The sequence below is a fragment of the Cetorhinus maximus genome, chromosome 13, assembly GCF_964194155.1.
Source record: "Cetorhinus maximus chromosome 13, sCetMax3.hap1.1, whole genome shotgun sequence".
Lineage (NCBI taxonomy): Eukaryota > Metazoa > Chordata > Chondrichthyes > Lamniformes > Cetorhinidae > Cetorhinus > Cetorhinus maximus.
In genome coordinates this window covers 18,046,173-18,064,451 of record NC_135891.1, presented here as the reverse complement: position 1 = coordinate 18,064,451, position 18,279 = coordinate 18,046,173, and the positions used below count along the sequence as shown (strand labels likewise).

Below are 18,279 nucleotides of genomic sequence, written 5' to 3'. Positions count from 1 at the left end.
TTCTTGACCTGCCTGCATGCATTTGTCACTGACCACACCAGGCTCTTTCAACACCACCTCTGTTGTTGAGCTGCCCTTGCATGGTACCACTCTTGCCTATCCAAAAGCCAGAGAATTTCCTACCTTGTGCCATCACCCCTGGAGTTCCCTGAGGATCCATCCTTGTGCATTGTCCTGTTTCTCACCCAAATGCTGTCCACAGCAACGCCATTTGAAAATCCAATGCAAGTGTACGCTGAAGACGCGCAGCTATACCTCAAATATCTCTCAACTGCTACAAGCATCTCGCTGTGTCAGACTGCTGCCCCATATACAGTCCTGCATGAACCAGAACTGCCAAATAAATGTGGAAGAGACCAAAAGCCATTGTCTTTGGTCCCAGCTGAAAACTGTTCAGAGTACATTTGACCCTGACCAAATAGCCTACTTCTACCTCTCCAATATTCCCCATCTCTGCATCTGTCTCCACCCATCTGCTGAAATCCTCGTGTTTTTTACTAACCTTAGAATCCACCGTTCCAGTGCTCTCCAGACTCCCAGTTCAACCATAACTCTGCTGCCTGTATCCTAATTTTCACCAAGTCCTGTTCATCTATCATCAGAGCATTTGCTTTCCTGGACCAGCGTTTGATTTTAAAATTCTTGTATTTGAGTTCAAACGTTTCTCCGTCTCCCTCCCCCACCTCAGTAGCCTCCAGCCCTACAATCTTTTTGAGAACTCTTCCTTTCTCCTGTCTGTTCACTAGATATCTTCCAATTCCTTCACACGATCATTGGTGTCCATGCCTTCAGCCATTGATGCTCCTTAAAAACCTACCTCTAAGACCATGTTTTTGATTGCCTGTCCTAAATCTCCCTTTTCTGGTTTGCTATCAAATTTAGCCTGATGGCGCTCTTCTGAAACACTGGGTGTTATGTTATAAGTGTCACATAAATGCAAGTTGTAAACACTCCAAATGCATTCTTTATTTATAAATAACAGGTACTTGTATTTCAACCATGCCCTCAACATTAAATGGGATGTTTTTGCATTTTTAATTTGTTTTTATGTTTACATTCTCCTATATAACTTGAGCTTTCCCGGAGTTACACTGGATGCACATTTTAGCTGTTGCTCCATCTCCGAGCCCATTGCTCTATTTCCACATTTGCTCCTTTTTTAAAAAAACTTTTATCCTAATGCTTCCTAGACTCTTCTACCATCATGCTTCCTTTCACTTCTCCACTCTCAGGTACTCTGCCCTCCCAATTCCCTACCCTAACCTCTCAGTACTCCTGTACTCTCTTAGCGTTCCACGCTTGACTCCTCCTTAGATAAGCCTACAGCTTCCCCTGTGCCTTTCATGGCATCCTCCAGGGTTCACCCAAGCACTCAAGCTGGGTCGTTATGAACAGCAACCCCGCAGACCTTTCCACCCAGTGTACCCACTGGGGACTAATATTGTCAATCTCCTCCAGTCCGGCTCACTACTGACCCTGTGGGCTCTGCCAATTGATCAGCTGTCACCACATCTCCTTGCAGAATGTCTGTTTTCTTGTGGGCAAACTGTTTGCCATCCATGAAATTATTGTGGATGATTGCATTGACATCATCCGCTTAACAAAAACCTGGCTGGGGGAGTGATGACAATTTTCCCTTAATGAAGCCTTCTGCCTGGTTATATCTTTCACCATTTGCTCTGCCAAAACATTTGTAGTGGTGGTGTGGCACTTATCACCAGATTGCACATTGATCCGTCTCTTCTGGCACTTTCTCCTCCTTTGAGCATCTCACTTTGTTCCTTCCCTCTTACATCTCATTCCAAATCCTCATTCTCTATCGCCCTCCTGTGTACAATAGAGTTTTCTCATGAAGATATCTTGATTGTTTTCCTCCCTCAGATTTTGCAATGAACAACTTCTCATCCTTGGTGATTTCAGCCTCCATCTCAACTCATCATGTTTGCTTCCCACTGCATTCACTGCCCTCTTACCCTCCCTAAATCTTTCCCATGTAAATTCCCCAATCCACAGTAACGGCCACTTCCTCGATCTTGCCATCATATGTGGGCCTTGCCAGTCCCATCGTATCAGTTAATGATACGGCCATCTCTGATCATTTCCTTGTACCACTCACCACCCACAACCCCCTTCCAAGCCCCAACCCTACCTCCTGTATCTATCCCTGGAAAAAAGAAACTGTCCCTCAATTCGCTTACCACTTCATTTTCAAAATCCCAACTGTATAGCCTTTAGCCCTACGTTTGCTGCAACCTTTCTGCAGCGGCTGATTTGCTCACCTTTTATGTTCTGGACCCTGGTAAAACCATTATCCCCTCTCACCTGGCTATTTCCCCTGGTACAGTCTCATTTCTACTCCCTTGAATAAGGGATGCAGACTGAAAAGAATTGGTGAACATCTGGTTTAGCTATTCACCACTGGATCTGGCTGGACCACACAAAACACTAGCGGGGCCTGCTCGTGCCTCCTAAAACTGCTCACTATTCCAGGATCATCCTGTAATGTAAAGATAACCCTGTCGTCTTTTCCTTACTACCAACTGTCTTCTTAAATCCCTCCCTTGTATCCTCACCTCCAATAACAACTTCAAGGAGCTCATGGACTTCTTTGATGCTAAGATCGAGACGTTCCAATCAGCTTTCTCTGTTGCTTCCCTCCCTTCCACTACTCCACCAGGCCAAACTTCCCCTAAAGATCCTGCCCTAACCCTGAATTCACGCATTTTTCTTGTTGCCTTCCTATCTCCCATCATGCCCTTTCCAAGTTTACCTTGTCCATGAGGCCCAACTCATGCTCCCTTGCCCCGATCCACACTAAACTGCCACCATCACCCTCTCCTCAAAAGAAATCCTTGGCCTCTCTGTCCTCTCCAAAGTCCTTGAATGCATTGTCACTTCCCAAGTCCATTCTCACCTTCCCTGGAACTCCATCTTTGAATCCCCCCAAGCAAGTTTCTGCCCCCGCCACAGTACTGAAACGACTCTTAACCAGAGTCACAAATGACATCAGATGTGACTGACCAAATTATCTCTCCTTGTTATCCTTGTCCTTGACAACCTGGCTGCAGCCTTTTACCTGGCTGACTGTGCCATCCTCTTCTAGTGCCTCTCCATTATTGCCCAGCTGGGTGGGACTGCTCTCACCTGGTCCTGTTCTATCTATCTAATCACAGCCAGAGTAACACTTGCGCTGACCTCTCTTCCTGCTCCCTCACCGTTATTGCCGATGTCCCCTGAATGATCCATCCTTGGCCTGCCCCTTTTTCTCATTTACATGCTGTCCCTTTGGTGACATCACAGCTTTCACATAGATGCTGATGACACCCAACTCTACCTCACCACCACCTTTCTTGAATCTTCCGTTGTTGCTAAATTATCAGATTACTTATATGACATCTAGAACTGGATGAGCAGAAATTTGCTTCGATTGAATTTTGGGAAGACTGAAAACATTTTTTTGGCCCCTGCTCCAAACTTCATTCCCTAGCTTCTGATTCAACTCCTCGTCCTCTTAACTGTCTGATTCTAAACCAGTCTGTTAGCAGCCTTGATGTCAAATATGACCACTAATTTCCACCTCTGTAACATTGCTCAACTTCACCCTGTCTCAGTTCACCTGCTGCTGAAATCCTTGTTCATCGCTTTGTTATCTCTAGATTTGACTATTCCAGCGTTCTCCTGGCTGGTCTCCACATTCTGCCCTTTGTAAGCTTGAGGTCGTCCAAAACTCTGCTGCCTGTGTTTTAACTTGCACCGAGTCCCATTTACCTTTCACCCCTGTGCTCGCTAATGTATATTGGCACCCAACCAAGCAATGTCTTGATATAAAAATTCTTGTCCCTCACTATCCCTGTAATCTTCTCCAGCCCCTTAACCTTCTTATCTGCACTCATCTAATTTTGACTGCTTGAGCAATCCTGATTTTAATCACTCCATCATTGCAGAATGTGCCTTCAGTTGGTTAGCCTGTAAACTCTGTTAAACCCTCCCAAAACCTTGCCACCTCTACCTTGCTTTCCTCCTTTAAGCCAAGCTTTTGGTCATTTGATCTTCTATCTCCTTATAAGGCTGTGTCATAAAGCCCCTGTGAAATGCCTTGGCAAGTTTTATTATGTTAAAGGTGCTATATAAATATAAGTTATTATACTGTTGGTAGATCATTTATTAATTAGCATCCATAAGTTAAATTAAGTAATAATCTTTATCCAGGACTCGATCATTGTTAGTTATTATATTACCAATATAGTTTTGGACAAATGTTTATGTAATAATGATGATTCATCAAGTACTGCAACTACTTCAATAGTCTATGTTTATAAGATGAGTAGTTTTTAGCTGAAGTTGGAGTATCTAATTTAACACGATTGATACTGAACTATTAATTTTGTTTGTATATGCCTAGATCCCTGCATCATAACTGAATAAAAAATCCAACTTCTGAACAAAATCAGCAACTAAAAAAACCCAACATGCAGAACGACGCTGGTGAATTTGTTGATCTTTATGTTCCACGTAAATGGTGGGTATAAAATATGTGCAGATTATGACCTCTGTGTTGAATGCATCATAATTAACTAATTGTTACTCATTTCTTTTAGCTCTGCGAGCAACAGAATTATTGGCGCCAAGGACCATGCTTCCATTCAAATCAATCTTGCTGATGTGAGTTAAGTGTCAGTGAATCAGAATATAGATCTGAATTATTATTAATAAGGCTAGATGATGCATGTTCATTGGTGGAATCTTTTTGTCCTCACTGGCCAGTGAAAACATTGAGGTGATTTGATAGAGGTGTTCAAAATCCTGAGTGGTTTTGATAGAGAGTTAATAAGGGGGAACTTGTTTCCAGTGGCAGAAGGGTCAGTAACCACAGGACACCAATTTAAGGTGATTGGCAAAAAATAAGGTGTTACGAAGAAACATTTTTTACACAATGAGTTGTTGTGATCTGAAATGTGCTGCGCAAAAGGGCGGCAGAAGATTCAATAGTTGCATTCAAGAGAATTGGATAACTATGCAAAGGATGACGTTTGCAGTGCTCTGCAGAAAGAGTAGGGGAGTGAGATTAATTGCATAGTTCTAGCAAAGAATCAGCACAGGCTTGAGGGATGAATAGCCTCCTTCGATTATGAAGACCTGTGCTGCTCATTATGCCACTCAAAAGGAAAGCAAGCAGTTGGTGCTAAAACTTTTATGATCCAGCTAATGGAACCACTGCCTAGCGGGGTGTGGTGTGTCTTCATTCTGCAATCAGAGATACACTCCCACTTTATTGTAAATGGTACTGCTCACTATGGCGCTTGGAAAGAATTCCTGGTGCCTGCACCCTACCCAGTGAAGGTTCAAACACGTGCTGTAATTGGCTGTCCAAGGAGTAAGTATCCCTTGGAATGCTGGATAAGGAGTGTCTTTTTGTGTTTAAGCTGGTACTAAGGTGACTTGCTTGGCAATAGGAGATTGGTATCAAACTGATTCAGTTATCCAACATCTGACCTAGGGATGTTTGCAGTACTCCAGGACACTGTTGATGATTGAACAGTCAGCCTGGTTTTTTGATGTGCCCTGGAGGGATGAATGTATTACCAGATTCTTTCCTAGCTCCTCCTGATGACCTCAGAGGCCTCTGCCCTAAAACTTAGTTTTGTCCTTGGTCAACTCAGTTTTGTGTTTGTGAAGTTGCATGGTTTAAGTTGATTAAGCAGTAGAATGGTGCCCGCTGGTCCCCAAGTCTTGAATCTTGCAGCTCATGACTAAGTATGTCCCTGAAGAGAGTGCAGTCCATGAAAATGGGAGCTAATTATGTTACAGGCAAAACAGTCATCATTTAAAAAATTCCCTCTTGTATAAATATAAAAGACAGTTTAAAAATATCTACCTGGTACACTTCCCGTTATCTATGACTGAAAATGGAGGGAGGGAATTATCATAGAATGAGACAGCACAGATGGAGGTCATTTGGCCCATTGTAGCTCTCTGGCAGACCTATTAGTCCCACTCTCCTACCCTTTCCCCATAGCCATTTAAATAGCCTTTAATGTAGTTACCCATCCCAAAGCATTTCACTGGAGCTTTTTCAAACAAAATTTGACACTAAGGAACATAAGGACATACTGTGGTATATGGCCAAAAGTTTAATCAAAGAGGTAGGATTTTAGAAGCACCTTAAAGAAGCAAAGAAAGGTTTAAGAAGGGAATTCCTAAAGCTTAGGGCCCAGGTAACTGAAGTTCTGCCAGCAATGGTGGAGCAATTAAAATTAGGAACGCGTAAGATGTTAAAATAGGAGCACAGATATCTGGGAGGTTGTAGGGCTGGAGAAGGTTGCAGCGATAGGGAGGGGCAAGGCATGACGGGATATGAACACAGGGAATAGAGTTTTAAAGTCGAGCTGTTGCTCAGCCGGGAACTGTTGCAAATCAGCAAGCATAGACAATTGGTGAATGGGATGTTGTACGAGTTAGGACATGGGCAACAGCGCTTTGGGCGAGTATGGGGGGTGGGTGCGAGTGGCAACCGAGAAAGCACTGGAATAGTCAAGTCCAGAGGTAATGGCATGGATAAGGGTTTCAGTAGCAGATGAGTTCAGGCAGGGTTGGAATCCATCGATGCAGAAGTGAATGTTGAACAAGCAATAATGACAAACTAGACAGAGTGGAGGGGTCATGAGAGGTGGTGAGGCAGAGCTGAGTGTGGGCGTATATATGAAACCTGACGTGATTTTGATGTGACAGAGAGGAGAATGTAATTGAGGGAAAAGGAGGGACCCAAGGGTAGATTCATGGGAGAACGCTCGACATAAGAATGGATCTGGGCAAGTGCAACCCCAGCTGGTGAGCAGATGTGTTAGAGATGGATGGTGTGGTCAGCCATGTCAGAGATTGCAGAGAGGTTGAGAAAGATGCAGGGGGTAACCTACCATGGCCAATGTCACATAGCACGTTAGTTGTGGCTTTGGCAGGGATAGAAGACTGATTGGAAGGATTTAAACATGGAGTTGCAGAAAAACTGGGCACAAATTTGGGAAGCAACCACAAATTCAAGGAGGGAGTAACATCATATTTGAACGGGATGAGGACATTACTCACTGTGTAGATTTATAAAAGAATGTTTCCTCGTGTCACCTTTGGCTCTTTTGCCAATCACCAGCCGTCCTCTGGTTACTGACCCTCCTGCCACAGTAAGCACTTTCTCGTTATTTACTCATATAAAAACTGCATTTGATTCTCTATCAAATCTACTCTTAACTTTCTCTGCTCTAAGGAGAACAACCCCAACTCCTCCAGCCTCTGCATGTAACTGAATTCCCTCCTCCCTGGTACCAATTAAATTCATTCTTGGGAGGCGAGTGTTGCTGACAAGACCAGCATTTGTTGGCCATCCTTAATTGCCATTGAGTGGGTTGTGGTGATCTGCTCAGAGACTGTGTGGTGTAGGTACATCCACGGTGCTGTTAGGCAAGGAGTTCCAGCAGCAGTGAAGGAATGGCAGTGTAGTTCCCAAGTCAGGATGGTGTGTGGTTTGGAGACGAACTTGCAGGTGATGGTGTCCTTGTGCACCTGCAGCCCTTGCCCTTCTAGCTGGTAGAGGATCTGCATCCTCTGTTAAGTCCTTAACCTCCTTCCTATGCATTGTGACATAATTGAACACTACTCCCAAACTAAGTCCTAACCAGTGTTTCATAAAGGTTTAGCATAATTTCCTTGCCTTTATTCTCTGTGAATAAAGCCAAGGATCCCATATGCTTTTTTTTTAACAGCCTTACCTACTTATCCTGCCACCTTCAAAGATTTGTGTTTGCGCACACTTTAAAATTGTGCCATTTAGTTCATACTACCTTTCCTTATTCTACCAAAGTGTATCACTTCACATTTCCCTATGTTAAATTTTATCTGCCATGTGTCTGCCCATTTCACCAGTCTATGTCCACCTGGAGCCCTTATTGCTCATTACATTTCCAAGTTATTTGCAAACCTTGAAATCATACCCTTTATGCCCAAGTCCAGGTCATTGATGTATATCAAAAAGAGCGATCGTCCTATTAGAACAACACTACGTACTGTCCTCTAGTTGTCACTGCCACTTTAATCCCATTGGCTTCAATTTTGCTGACAACTTTATGATGATGTACATTGCTAAACACCTTTTGAAAATCCATATGGACAACACTAAGTGAACTACCCTTAACATCTCTGTCTATTACTTCATGAAAGATGCTGACTTTTTGTGGATTGACATAACGATAGATAATAAGTTATAGAATTTAAATTTGAAGTTGTGGAATTTGTTATCAAGTCCTACGGGATATCTGCTGGTGCTTTCCTGAATCATTTACCTCTTAATTCATTTTATCTTAGGTTGACAAAGTAACAGGAAGATTTAATGGTCAGCACAAAACCTATGCTATCTGTGGAGCTATCCGTAGGATGGTATGTACACATTCTTGTGAACACTGAAGAAAATAAGCTTACTGTCTTGGCAGGGTTGTTTGTGTCTGCCCTTTCTTGATGGTACTGAAGGACATCAATTTTGTGTGCCTTTAAATAGATAAGTCCCTGTCTGTCCTAGCATTAAATCAAATTTACCTTATGGAAACTTTAAGGGCTTTTAAAAATTTCCTGAACTCAGTTTCACCTTTTCTATGTATAAAATAAATCTGGAAATAAGAGAGAAAGTAGGTACTTTTGAACAAGAGGAGCTCTTTCTTTGTGTGTAAAATATGCCCGTACCTCGGAAAATTTAAATTGGGCCTGTACCACAAGAGAGCTCTAATTTTCGTGTACTTTCCCAAGAGTGTGTGTCTGTAAGAAGTGTCCTTCCTGGCATAGCTGCCCCTTGGTCAGTATCGCAGATAAGGGAGAATGTGGTCTTCCTTATTACTCCTTGAGCCATTAACCAATGAGTTGGACGCTACCAGAAAGTCTCAGCTCAGAACAGTGGTGCTCTCTAGGAAAGAAGAATCGATGTTAAATTTGAAGTGTCTTCCACAAAATAAGAGTTTGATATTTTCTTGCTTGCCCCACATGAGATGGTAAAGTTTTATTCACTCAGTTGAATTCGGTTGGAAGTGAGGGCAGAACTATTCTCAACTGAAGTCCTCCAATGATAAAATAGCCTGCTGATGTTCATATGAGTAATGGGATTTGGCCACCGTGCCAGAGAGTGATTGGCACTGTGGAGCCATACTTCAGCAAGGACTCAGCAGCTTCAGGACAGGAGAAACAAAACCTGCCTTCACGTTCATGTAAATTGAACTAGGTCTGCTTTTTAAAAACATTTTAAACTTGTATTGCCTGTTTCTGTATTGCAAGTATCTGACTCATAGTGAGCTAACTTTATAAATTTGTATTTTAATTTGTGGCGGCAAAAACCACAATACTTCTAACATCCGGCACAGTTCTTTTTGGTGACCAAGGAAAGCAATCGAATTCGGTGTGAGCATTTGAGGAGGGATGTTACAGTTTATTTCTTTTTTAATTACAGGGTGAATCAGATGATTGTATCTTGAGGCTGGCTAAGAATGATGGCATTGTGGCCAAGTAAGTTGAATGTTGAGCCTTTTACGTCCCATGATTTTCTTTGTGGCGGTGGTGTTAGTGCTGGGGAGTGGAGCACATTAAGTTTCTAGCATACACTACCAAATTACAGGCAGTGTTGTTTCTGTGATCCCAAACCCAACATGAAGTTGATTAAAAACAGAGAGTGCAGCATCTGTGAAGAGGGAAACAGACATAACTTTTTGACTGTGCGATCTTTCATCAGAACTTGATTAAGACTACCGAGCAGAAATCTTGATCCAATCAGTACAGAGACTGAATTTGACATAAAAATGTCTGCATGAACTTGGGAATAAAAGAAATGGCAACATGAACAGGAGAGCATAAGAGTGGCAGGGTGAGCTGTAGAAGATGGGGAGGACGCTAGCTTTGAACTGTGGGGTGGCGGTGGGGGGGGGCGGAGATTAACAAATAAATTGTTTAATTGAATGTTAGAAATTACAGTATTAATCCAGTTCCTTTTCCAGATAAGATTGGTAAATAGTGAGGAATGGGATTCCACAAGGGTGGCTGCTGGGGCCACTTGTTCACAATTTGCATAAACAACTTTGGGCTCTGAAATAGCAAGTACAATTTTGAAATTTGTGGGTGATACTTGGAGGGTGTAGTGAAATATAGAGGAAGACTGTCAAAATACACATGCATGAGAAATTTCGACTGTTTGCAGATTTCCAACACTTGCATTTCAGAAATCCGTCATTTTAAACATGTTTCTAACCTCTGGGGCAGTGAACTAGTCCAAACGGGGCTGAAAAAAGAAGCGCAAGTGTCAGTCAGTGAGAGCACCGGGAACTGACTGCAGAGTTGTGATTGCAGGACCAGCAAGCACAGGAGAGACAGCTGCACCTCCAGTCCCAGGTTCTGTCTCTCCCACGCTCAACTGCTTCAGCTCCTCCAATCACTGCTAGCAGATTAGCCCTGCAGTAGCACGATTCATATTGGCCAGTGAGGCACAGAATCTATGATTGGTCAGGAGCAGCGAGGGTGGGAAAGCAGGAACCTGTTGAAGGTCGAGGAGCAGTGAGGAGGTCCCTGAGAAGTGTCATGTTCTGATGTTAAGATTTACTTCATCCTGTATTACATGTACCAACTGCATTAAACACTGAAATGCTGAGGTTACTTTGGTGATATTATATAAATGCATTGGGACACAGTCTTGACGGTACTGGAAGGTAAACTAATGTTTCAACCCACTTGAAGTCTCATAATTCCACCCATTTGAAGTGGCCTAGAAATATTTGCATTCATTACAGATCATAAAAAGTGCTATAATAATATGATTTCTTCTTACAAATAATTCTTCAACCACTCATCCCTGAATACAGGAAGACATTAACAAACTTACAGAATCGATGAGTATTTGGCAAATGAGCTTCAGTATGGATAGATAAGTGTGAGGTGGTGCATTTTGATAGAAAGATTAAGGAGGCCAAATACTTTTTGGAAAATAAGCACCAAAATGGGATATGAGAACAGAGGGATCTAGAAGTACAGGCACACAAATCACACAGTATCGACACAGGTTAATAAGGCCATGTTTTAAAAGCAAGCAAAGCACCAGGTTCATTTCTGGAGGGATAGAATTGAATAGCAGAGAAGTTAGGTTTAACTTGTATAGAACCGTAGTTAACCTGGAGTATGGTAAACAGCCTGGTCCTTATTTCATAATAAGACCATCGAGGCACTGGAGAAGGTACAAGAAAGGCTTGCGGCAATGTTGCCACAACAGGGAAGCTTTTCCATCAGGAAGGATTGAACAGTCTGGAGCTGTTTCCTCTAGAAAGCAGAAGACTGACCCGACAGAGATCTTTAAGCTTATGGAAGGGTTTGATAGAGTAGATGTCAAAATGTTTTCACATGCGGGTGAGAACAGAAAGAACCAGCATCCACTAATTCAGGAACTCACAGCCACAAGGAGTAGTTGAGGCAAATAATGTAGATGCATTTAAGGGGAAGCTGGATTAATATGTGAAGGAGAAAGTGATAGAAGGGTATGTTGCTGGGATAAATGAAGAGGGGTGGGAAAAACAACAGCATGGACTTATTAGGCCTAATGGCCCTTTTCTGTGCTGTAGATATGTTGTAATATTTGTAATAGCAATCACTGTGAAATCTGATTTTGTATTTCACTTGAATACTTAAAATTGTAACCTTGTTTGGTTAATGTTTATGCAAGGAAAAACAGAAATATGTTTTCCTCTGAAAGCTTGTGTATTAAGAGTTGGCAATCCAAAAGATGCCTTAAGTGTAACAGGCCCAAGTAGTAATGAACTGCAATACAGTGCAAGGTAGTGAAATAGGCTAATGACTGGAATGAAGGTGCAAAATTGAGATGTATTTTTTTCATGTTGACTTGTAAATTTGCAAAATATTAGATTAGCTAAATTCTAGCAATCTTCATATTAATTTCGCATATTATGAATACGTCTTATAACTTATGCTTTTTTTTTTCAGAGCTGTCTAACAAGCTGAAGACTCAAGTTATTGGAAGTTTCATGTTTGTATAAAAATAAAGTCAAGCAAAAACCTCGAAGCCTTTTATGCTTTTTTGTTACTAGTGACAGGAGAAAAGTAAATTCAAGCCACATAACAGTCAGTAGTTCTAATTTTACCCATTGAATACATCACAACTTACAAATCACAAAAATGATTGATTTAAAGTTGCAACGAAAGTTATTTTCCTCGTTGTTTTCGCACTTTTTTCTACAGTTTAACATGCCGCTAATTTGCCAAATGCAGGGAAAACATTACGTACAGAATTCTCCAGATCCCTTGCTTGCTGTTGCCCATCTGGTGGTCTGATTAAAAACCTGACCTCACAGGCCTCAGTTTTAACATTTTTGGATCTATTTCAAAAGGAGGACATTAATATGTGTTAGCTACAAGGGCTATCACAGACTGAGGTACTGGCATTTTGAGGATTTCCCTTGATACTGTAGCTTAATGTTGACTGACCACCTGATGGAATGATTTCATCTTTTCAGCAGACCTCAGAGTGCATGTACACCTATGCAAATGAATAGTTCCTGCTGAATAGGGCAACCTGACCTGATTGAAAAATTGATTTTGGCGTAATCTGGTAGTTGTTGAATTGTATGACAATTTTCTGAGAAGATGCAAAATTTCAGTCAGCTTGATTTCAGTTGCTCACACTGATACAAAAGTGGCAGAATCAGTTTCAGGTGCTCATTGCATTTTGATCTAATGCTCAGATGCAGTGGGACCAAGCAGTGTGAGATGTTTTCCATGGGGCTGTGTCACGCTACTTGGAGATTACATTTGGTGCATTGTAACTCTAGCCCAGTCCAAAGTTGCACTTCCAAAATGTCTAGATTGAATTTTGGACATGTAGGAAACCTTTGAAAAATGTTGGAGGAAAGCAAGTCTCTGTCGCTGCAACTTGGTGCTTGCTTGTAATTCTGAAGCATAAGATAGATAACAGGCTCTCATCAATAGCTGAAGTGTAATTGTAGCATTATTTAACAGTGGTTCAAAGTTGGTTTAGTCCCTCCATTCCTTGTTTTCATGAATAACACCAGAGACTGGCTGGTGATCACTGCTGATAAAGGATACAGAGAGGCCAATGTTATCAGATAGCAAGAGAGCCATTGTTTCTGATGGTGTATATCTTCAAAGAGCACTTTTCATCAAAGGAAAACTTGCTTTTAAGCAATGTAGGTATATAAAATGGGGAGGTCTAAGTGGGAAATTGAAATGGCAGGAAACAGGGAGCTAGGGATTGCACTTGTTAGCAAAATGGTGCTGTTCAGTAAAGCAATCACTTAATCTGCTCTGGTTACCCCAGTAGTGAACAGATAATATTGAGGTAGGCACAGTATTGCTAAGTTGAAGGAAGTACTGTACATATATATCACAGTTTCATCTGGAAGGATTGGGGTCCTGCACAGTGGTGTCAGAGGTGATAAATGAGTAGGTTTGATTTTCCTTTGGCACAGGAGGATGCCAAGGTTACACAAGAATTAGGAGTAGGCCATTTGCCCCCTTGATCCTGCCCTGCTATTTGATATGATCGTGGCTGATCTGATTGTGACCTCAACTCCACTTTCCTGCCTGCCCCCATAACCTTTGACTCCCTTGTTGATCAAAAATCTATCCCACCCAGCCTTGAATTTATTCAATGATTCAGCCTCCACTGCTCTCTGGGGAAGAGAATTTCACAGCCTAATAGGCCCCCTGAGAGAAAAAAAATCTCCATCTTAAATGAGACACCCCTAATTTTTAAACCGTCCACCAAGCTTCAGACTCCCCCACAAGGAGAAACGTCCTCTCAGCTTTATTCTGTTTCTTTTTAAATACTGGTCATTTATCATTTCCAATTGAGATGCAGGGTTACACCTGAAGCATTATCCTAGATCATGATGTAACAATCCCATTTTTCAGCGCCAAAATTAATGTTTAGGCCTACACTGGAGGTATAAGTCAACCTCCTGCCAAGAAATACTAAAAGCATTACAAGTCGGCCTCAGTTTTTCACCTCAGAAATGCATGTTTTACTCAGCTTATAAATCAGTGCACAGGATTAAGCAGGTGATACAGGCTGTTACCAAGAAGATGCGTGGGATTTTAAGACACAGCAGATTGCAAACAGTGGACTGAAATATATGAGAAGACAGGATTCACAGTGGCATTAGCCTGCATGGCTGACAGAACAAATTTAAAGTCTATGGTACTTTTTAAACATAAACCCATGCTGAAAACCAGGTTCCCTACAGTGGTTTTTATGCTTGTCCACGACAACAACCGGATGGATGAAGTGAAGTGTGAATTGATAACGTGTGGAATAGGTGTCATGGTGGCCTACCCAAAGAATACAGATTAATGTGTGACACATTTAGATCCCATATAACCAATAAGATCAACAGGCACCTGCAAAGAATTAACATCCACGATACATTTATGCCAGGGGGTCTAACATTTAACCTTTTAGATATGTGCCTCAACAAACCATTCAAGGATCATGTTTGCGCCAAATGGGATAGGTGGCTGGCTGATGGGAAAAAAATCTTTCACAAAGAGTTGAAATATGCAGGCTGCCCCACTTGATGTTTTGCGTGGATTCATCATCAAACCGTGGGATGCCATTAATGCACAAGCTGTCATCAGATCATTCAAAAATTGCAGAACATCCAACTCCGTGAATGGAGAGGAAGATCATTTATTGTGGAGGAATAATTCTGAAACCTGAAGTGCCAAATTTGATCGAATTATGATGATGACATAGCCAATGCGACTCAAAAGAATTTGACAGTTTTTTTAAAATATTTTGATTGTGGTTAAAGGTAACCTTGTAGCATTAATTCATTCAATAAAAAGTGTCACATTGATTTAGTTTTAATTACCAGTGTTACTTTTTCTTCACATTTCAAAATGGCGACCACAACAGCAGTTCACATTTTATACTCTGTATAGGTCATCACCTGTTTCTAGAGCGATTTTTTTGAGGCTACAAATGTTGATTTATATGCTGTAATCTACAGCAACTTGTCTGTCCTCTCCGCAGGTGCTTGCTAAGAGTTTCTGACATTTATTGGTTTAGTACTGTAACGAACTTGGGTGAAAACACGGCAATAGAGACCTTGGAACTTCACTAAGAATTGTTTTGGGTTATACTAGCATTGAATTGCTAGTGTTTCCTCATATTTAAATTGAAGTAACTCTGAAGAAATTTCTAAATTACCTTCCCTGTTGTTTATTTTCTGCAGAAGCTGGAGTTGAGGCCAAGATCAGGTCAGCCATGATCTTACTGAAGTGACTCAAGGGGCCACAGGGCTTACATGGCTCTTACGTTCACCAGCAGATGGTGCTAAAAATATTCGGGCTGTTGTAAATTCAACAGTTGAAACAGTATACAGATTAATTCTGGGAGAGGTCCTGACAAATCTTATCTTGCTAGATAAATGTGTCAAATGTCTTCTATTTTAGAACTCCCTCTTGTTTTACGTTGAATTAATCATATTATTAATCAAAATTACAAATTATACAGAGGTAATGTATTGATGAACTCCATTATTTGCTGAGTACTGTTCACAGGTAGTTGTGTTCCAAAACATATACATGGCTGACAGGGCTGCAAGAGCAACAAAACCAGGTTAAAGAGGCCCATTCAGGCACTGGAAGCAAAGAGATTTGTCCTGGACGAGCTTAGTGTCCACCTCGCTATGGTGAGTAGGCATGTGGCGCGTGAAATACATGCTGAGGGAGTGTGGCCTGTCACATGGTTTGCTGGGAGAAGGACTGCAAAATGTGATGGGGTGAAAACTTGCTATTATTAAGGGGAGGGCGCAGTGGGGGCACAAAAGCTGAGTAATTGTTCAGAATGGCATGTAGGAAAAATATGGACAAAACTACTACTTGTGAGGCTGACAATTTGGAGGTCCTGCTGCATCAAACCAGGGTGACCCTGTCCAGTAAAATCCCAGCTGCTTGGAGGGAGATCGCCAGTTGAGTCAATGTACCATGAGAGGAAATGCACTGACATCAGAAGGAAAATGAAAGTAAGTGCATACCCTTGTGCGCACAATTTGTTTACGGTAAGGTAGCAAACTGAGAGTGTTGCTAGAGGGCCAGACGTGACCTGACCTGGAGCCACGAGTTCAAATTCCACTATTTAAATTCAGTTAATTAGATAAAACTGGAATTAAAAGCTAGAATCAATAATGGTAACTATGTTGTAACTGGATTGTCCTAAAAATCCATCAGGTTCACTAACATTCTTTAGAGATGGAAATCTGCCGTCTTCACCTGATCTGCCCTATGCAGTAAGTCCTCATTTAAAGTTGTGGTTGCATTGCTGAAAATCGCAACTTTAAGTGAAACATAGGTTCCCATAGGAATCAATGTTTAAACTGGAGTTAGGTTCTGTAGGACCTTCCTTAGCAGAAAAAAAAACATTAAAACATTATACCCTGTAAGTTGAAATACTCTACAATGCTAAATTCCTACATTGGTAAATGAAATAACTTTTAAAATAAAATAAATTTAAAATATAAAAGAGAACTGTAACTTTCTACTTACAGTATATCCTACTCGCCGCTGATCCTGCTCTCAAACTTCCCGCACCCTGGTCCTCCTGGTCACTCCAGATCCTTCCCCTCCCTGACCCTCTGACTCGCAGCCTCTCCCTGACCCAACCAACCCTCCAGCTTGCGGCCTTTCCCCACCCTGACCTTCCGGCTTGTGGCCTCTCCCCCCTCCTTGACCCTCCAACTTGCGGCCTCTCCTTCTCCCTGACCCTCCGACTTACATTCTCTCCCCATGTTTGAACCTCTGCACTCCCTGACTCACCCACCTCCCCACCACTTCCCTCTCATGAACCTGTGTATTCATTCTTGATCTAGATTCGATCCAATGCTGGAGCTCTGGCGCTGTGAATGTGCGAGCCCTAGTGGTGCATAAGCGCCCAGCTGGGGCTCTTATAATCTCTGAAGAAAGGTCATACGGACTCGAAGCATTAACTTTGTTTCTCTCTCCACAGATACTGTCAGACCTGCTGAGTTTTTCCAGCATTTTCTGTTTTTGTTTCAGATTTCCAGCATCCACAGTATTTTGCTTTTATCTGCTATAATCTAATTTTTTTTTTAATGCTCCTGCTTGCTGCTTCCTCCCTGAACCCTCGCTGTGATTGAGGGGTCTAGGGGTGAACGGCAAGGCAGGAGGGGCAGCCTCGAGCTACTGGGAGATCAGGCACAGTGGGAGGCCACAAGCCGGAGGTCAAGGAGGGGAGAGGCTGTAAGTTTGAAGGTCAAGCGGGAGAAGAGGCAACAAGTTGGACGGTCAGGCACAGGGAGACACTGCAAATCGGAGAATTAGAGAGTGGGAAAGGCCACTCCAAATGGCGCTAATCGGGTCATGTGAGAAATGACATTAAAACGAATCCCACGGCACACAACAGGATTACAGGACCCATTAACTTATCGATGTTAAAGCAAAACAACGTTAAACGGGGACTTACTGTATGTGACTCTAAACCTTCAGCAATGTGACTGACTCTTAACTGCCTCTGAAATGGCCTAGGAAACCACATAGCTGCCTTGAAAGCAACTCACCTTCTCAAGGGCAGTTGGGCATGGGCAATAAATGCTGGCCTTGTCAGTGATGCCCACATTCCATGAATGAATCAAAGAAAGTGCCATAAACCCAAAGTTTGTAACTGCCTCTGGAAGGTGCCATTTAGCAGATAGTCTTGCATTATGCCAAAGCTACACACGCACAATTCTCTTGCACACATTGCAGAAAGAGAAAATTCATCAGCCAGCCTATCGCTCCGTTGCTGATGGGGATTTTTCAGTGGGGTTAGCATCCATGGCAACAGATGAAAACTCTGCTCCTGACAGCCACCCCTCCAATACTTCACCTCCTAAAATGAGAACCGTGGATTGCTGAATATAGGAGGTATCACAGCTGCTTCCAGGATAATGACCAGTGTTTCTATGCATCACCTGGATGTTAATTGAGTGAAATCCTTTTCTGTTCATTTAGGATATTGGTTTATATGAGTGTGTGATTTTCGCAGCTTTGATGACCCACTGAAAGGGACCCTGCCACCCAGTGAAAGTCTGTGCCCTCTTCAACTGATGCCTCTTTCCCACAAGGAACTGGATGAAGTGCTACTCCTTATATCAATACACTTTTTCTCACTTTATCCATGTGTGCATTGCAGACTGACTGACATGACCATACAAGTCCTGAGGCAGCCTCAGGTAAAAC

General features: G+C 42.2%; 1 protein-coding gene across 2 annotated transcripts; it reads left to right on the top strand.

The window, feature by feature from the left end:
- Positions 1-3,889: 3,889 nt before the first annotated feature.
- Positions 3,890-12,090, top strand: rps21 (ribosomal protein S21). Of its 2 annotated transcripts, none has more exons than XM_078555052.1 (5): positions 3,890-4,519; positions 4,599-4,662; positions 8,353-8,424; positions 9,479-9,534; positions 12,007-12,090. In XM_078555052.1, the coding sequence occupies exons 1-5, from the start codon at positions 4,470-4,472 to the stop codon at positions 12,014-12,016; spliced, it is 252 nt and encodes an 83-aa protein (XP_078411178.1). In that variant the 5' UTR covers positions 3,890-4,469; the 3' UTR covers positions 12,017-12,090. The 2 variants fall into 2 exon arrangements, with proteins under 2 accessions (XP_078411178.1, XP_078411177.1); XM_078555051.1 differs by having other exon boundaries at positions 4,401-4,519; positions 12,012-12,039.
- The last annotated feature ends 6,189 nt before the right edge of the window (positions 12,091-18,279 follow it).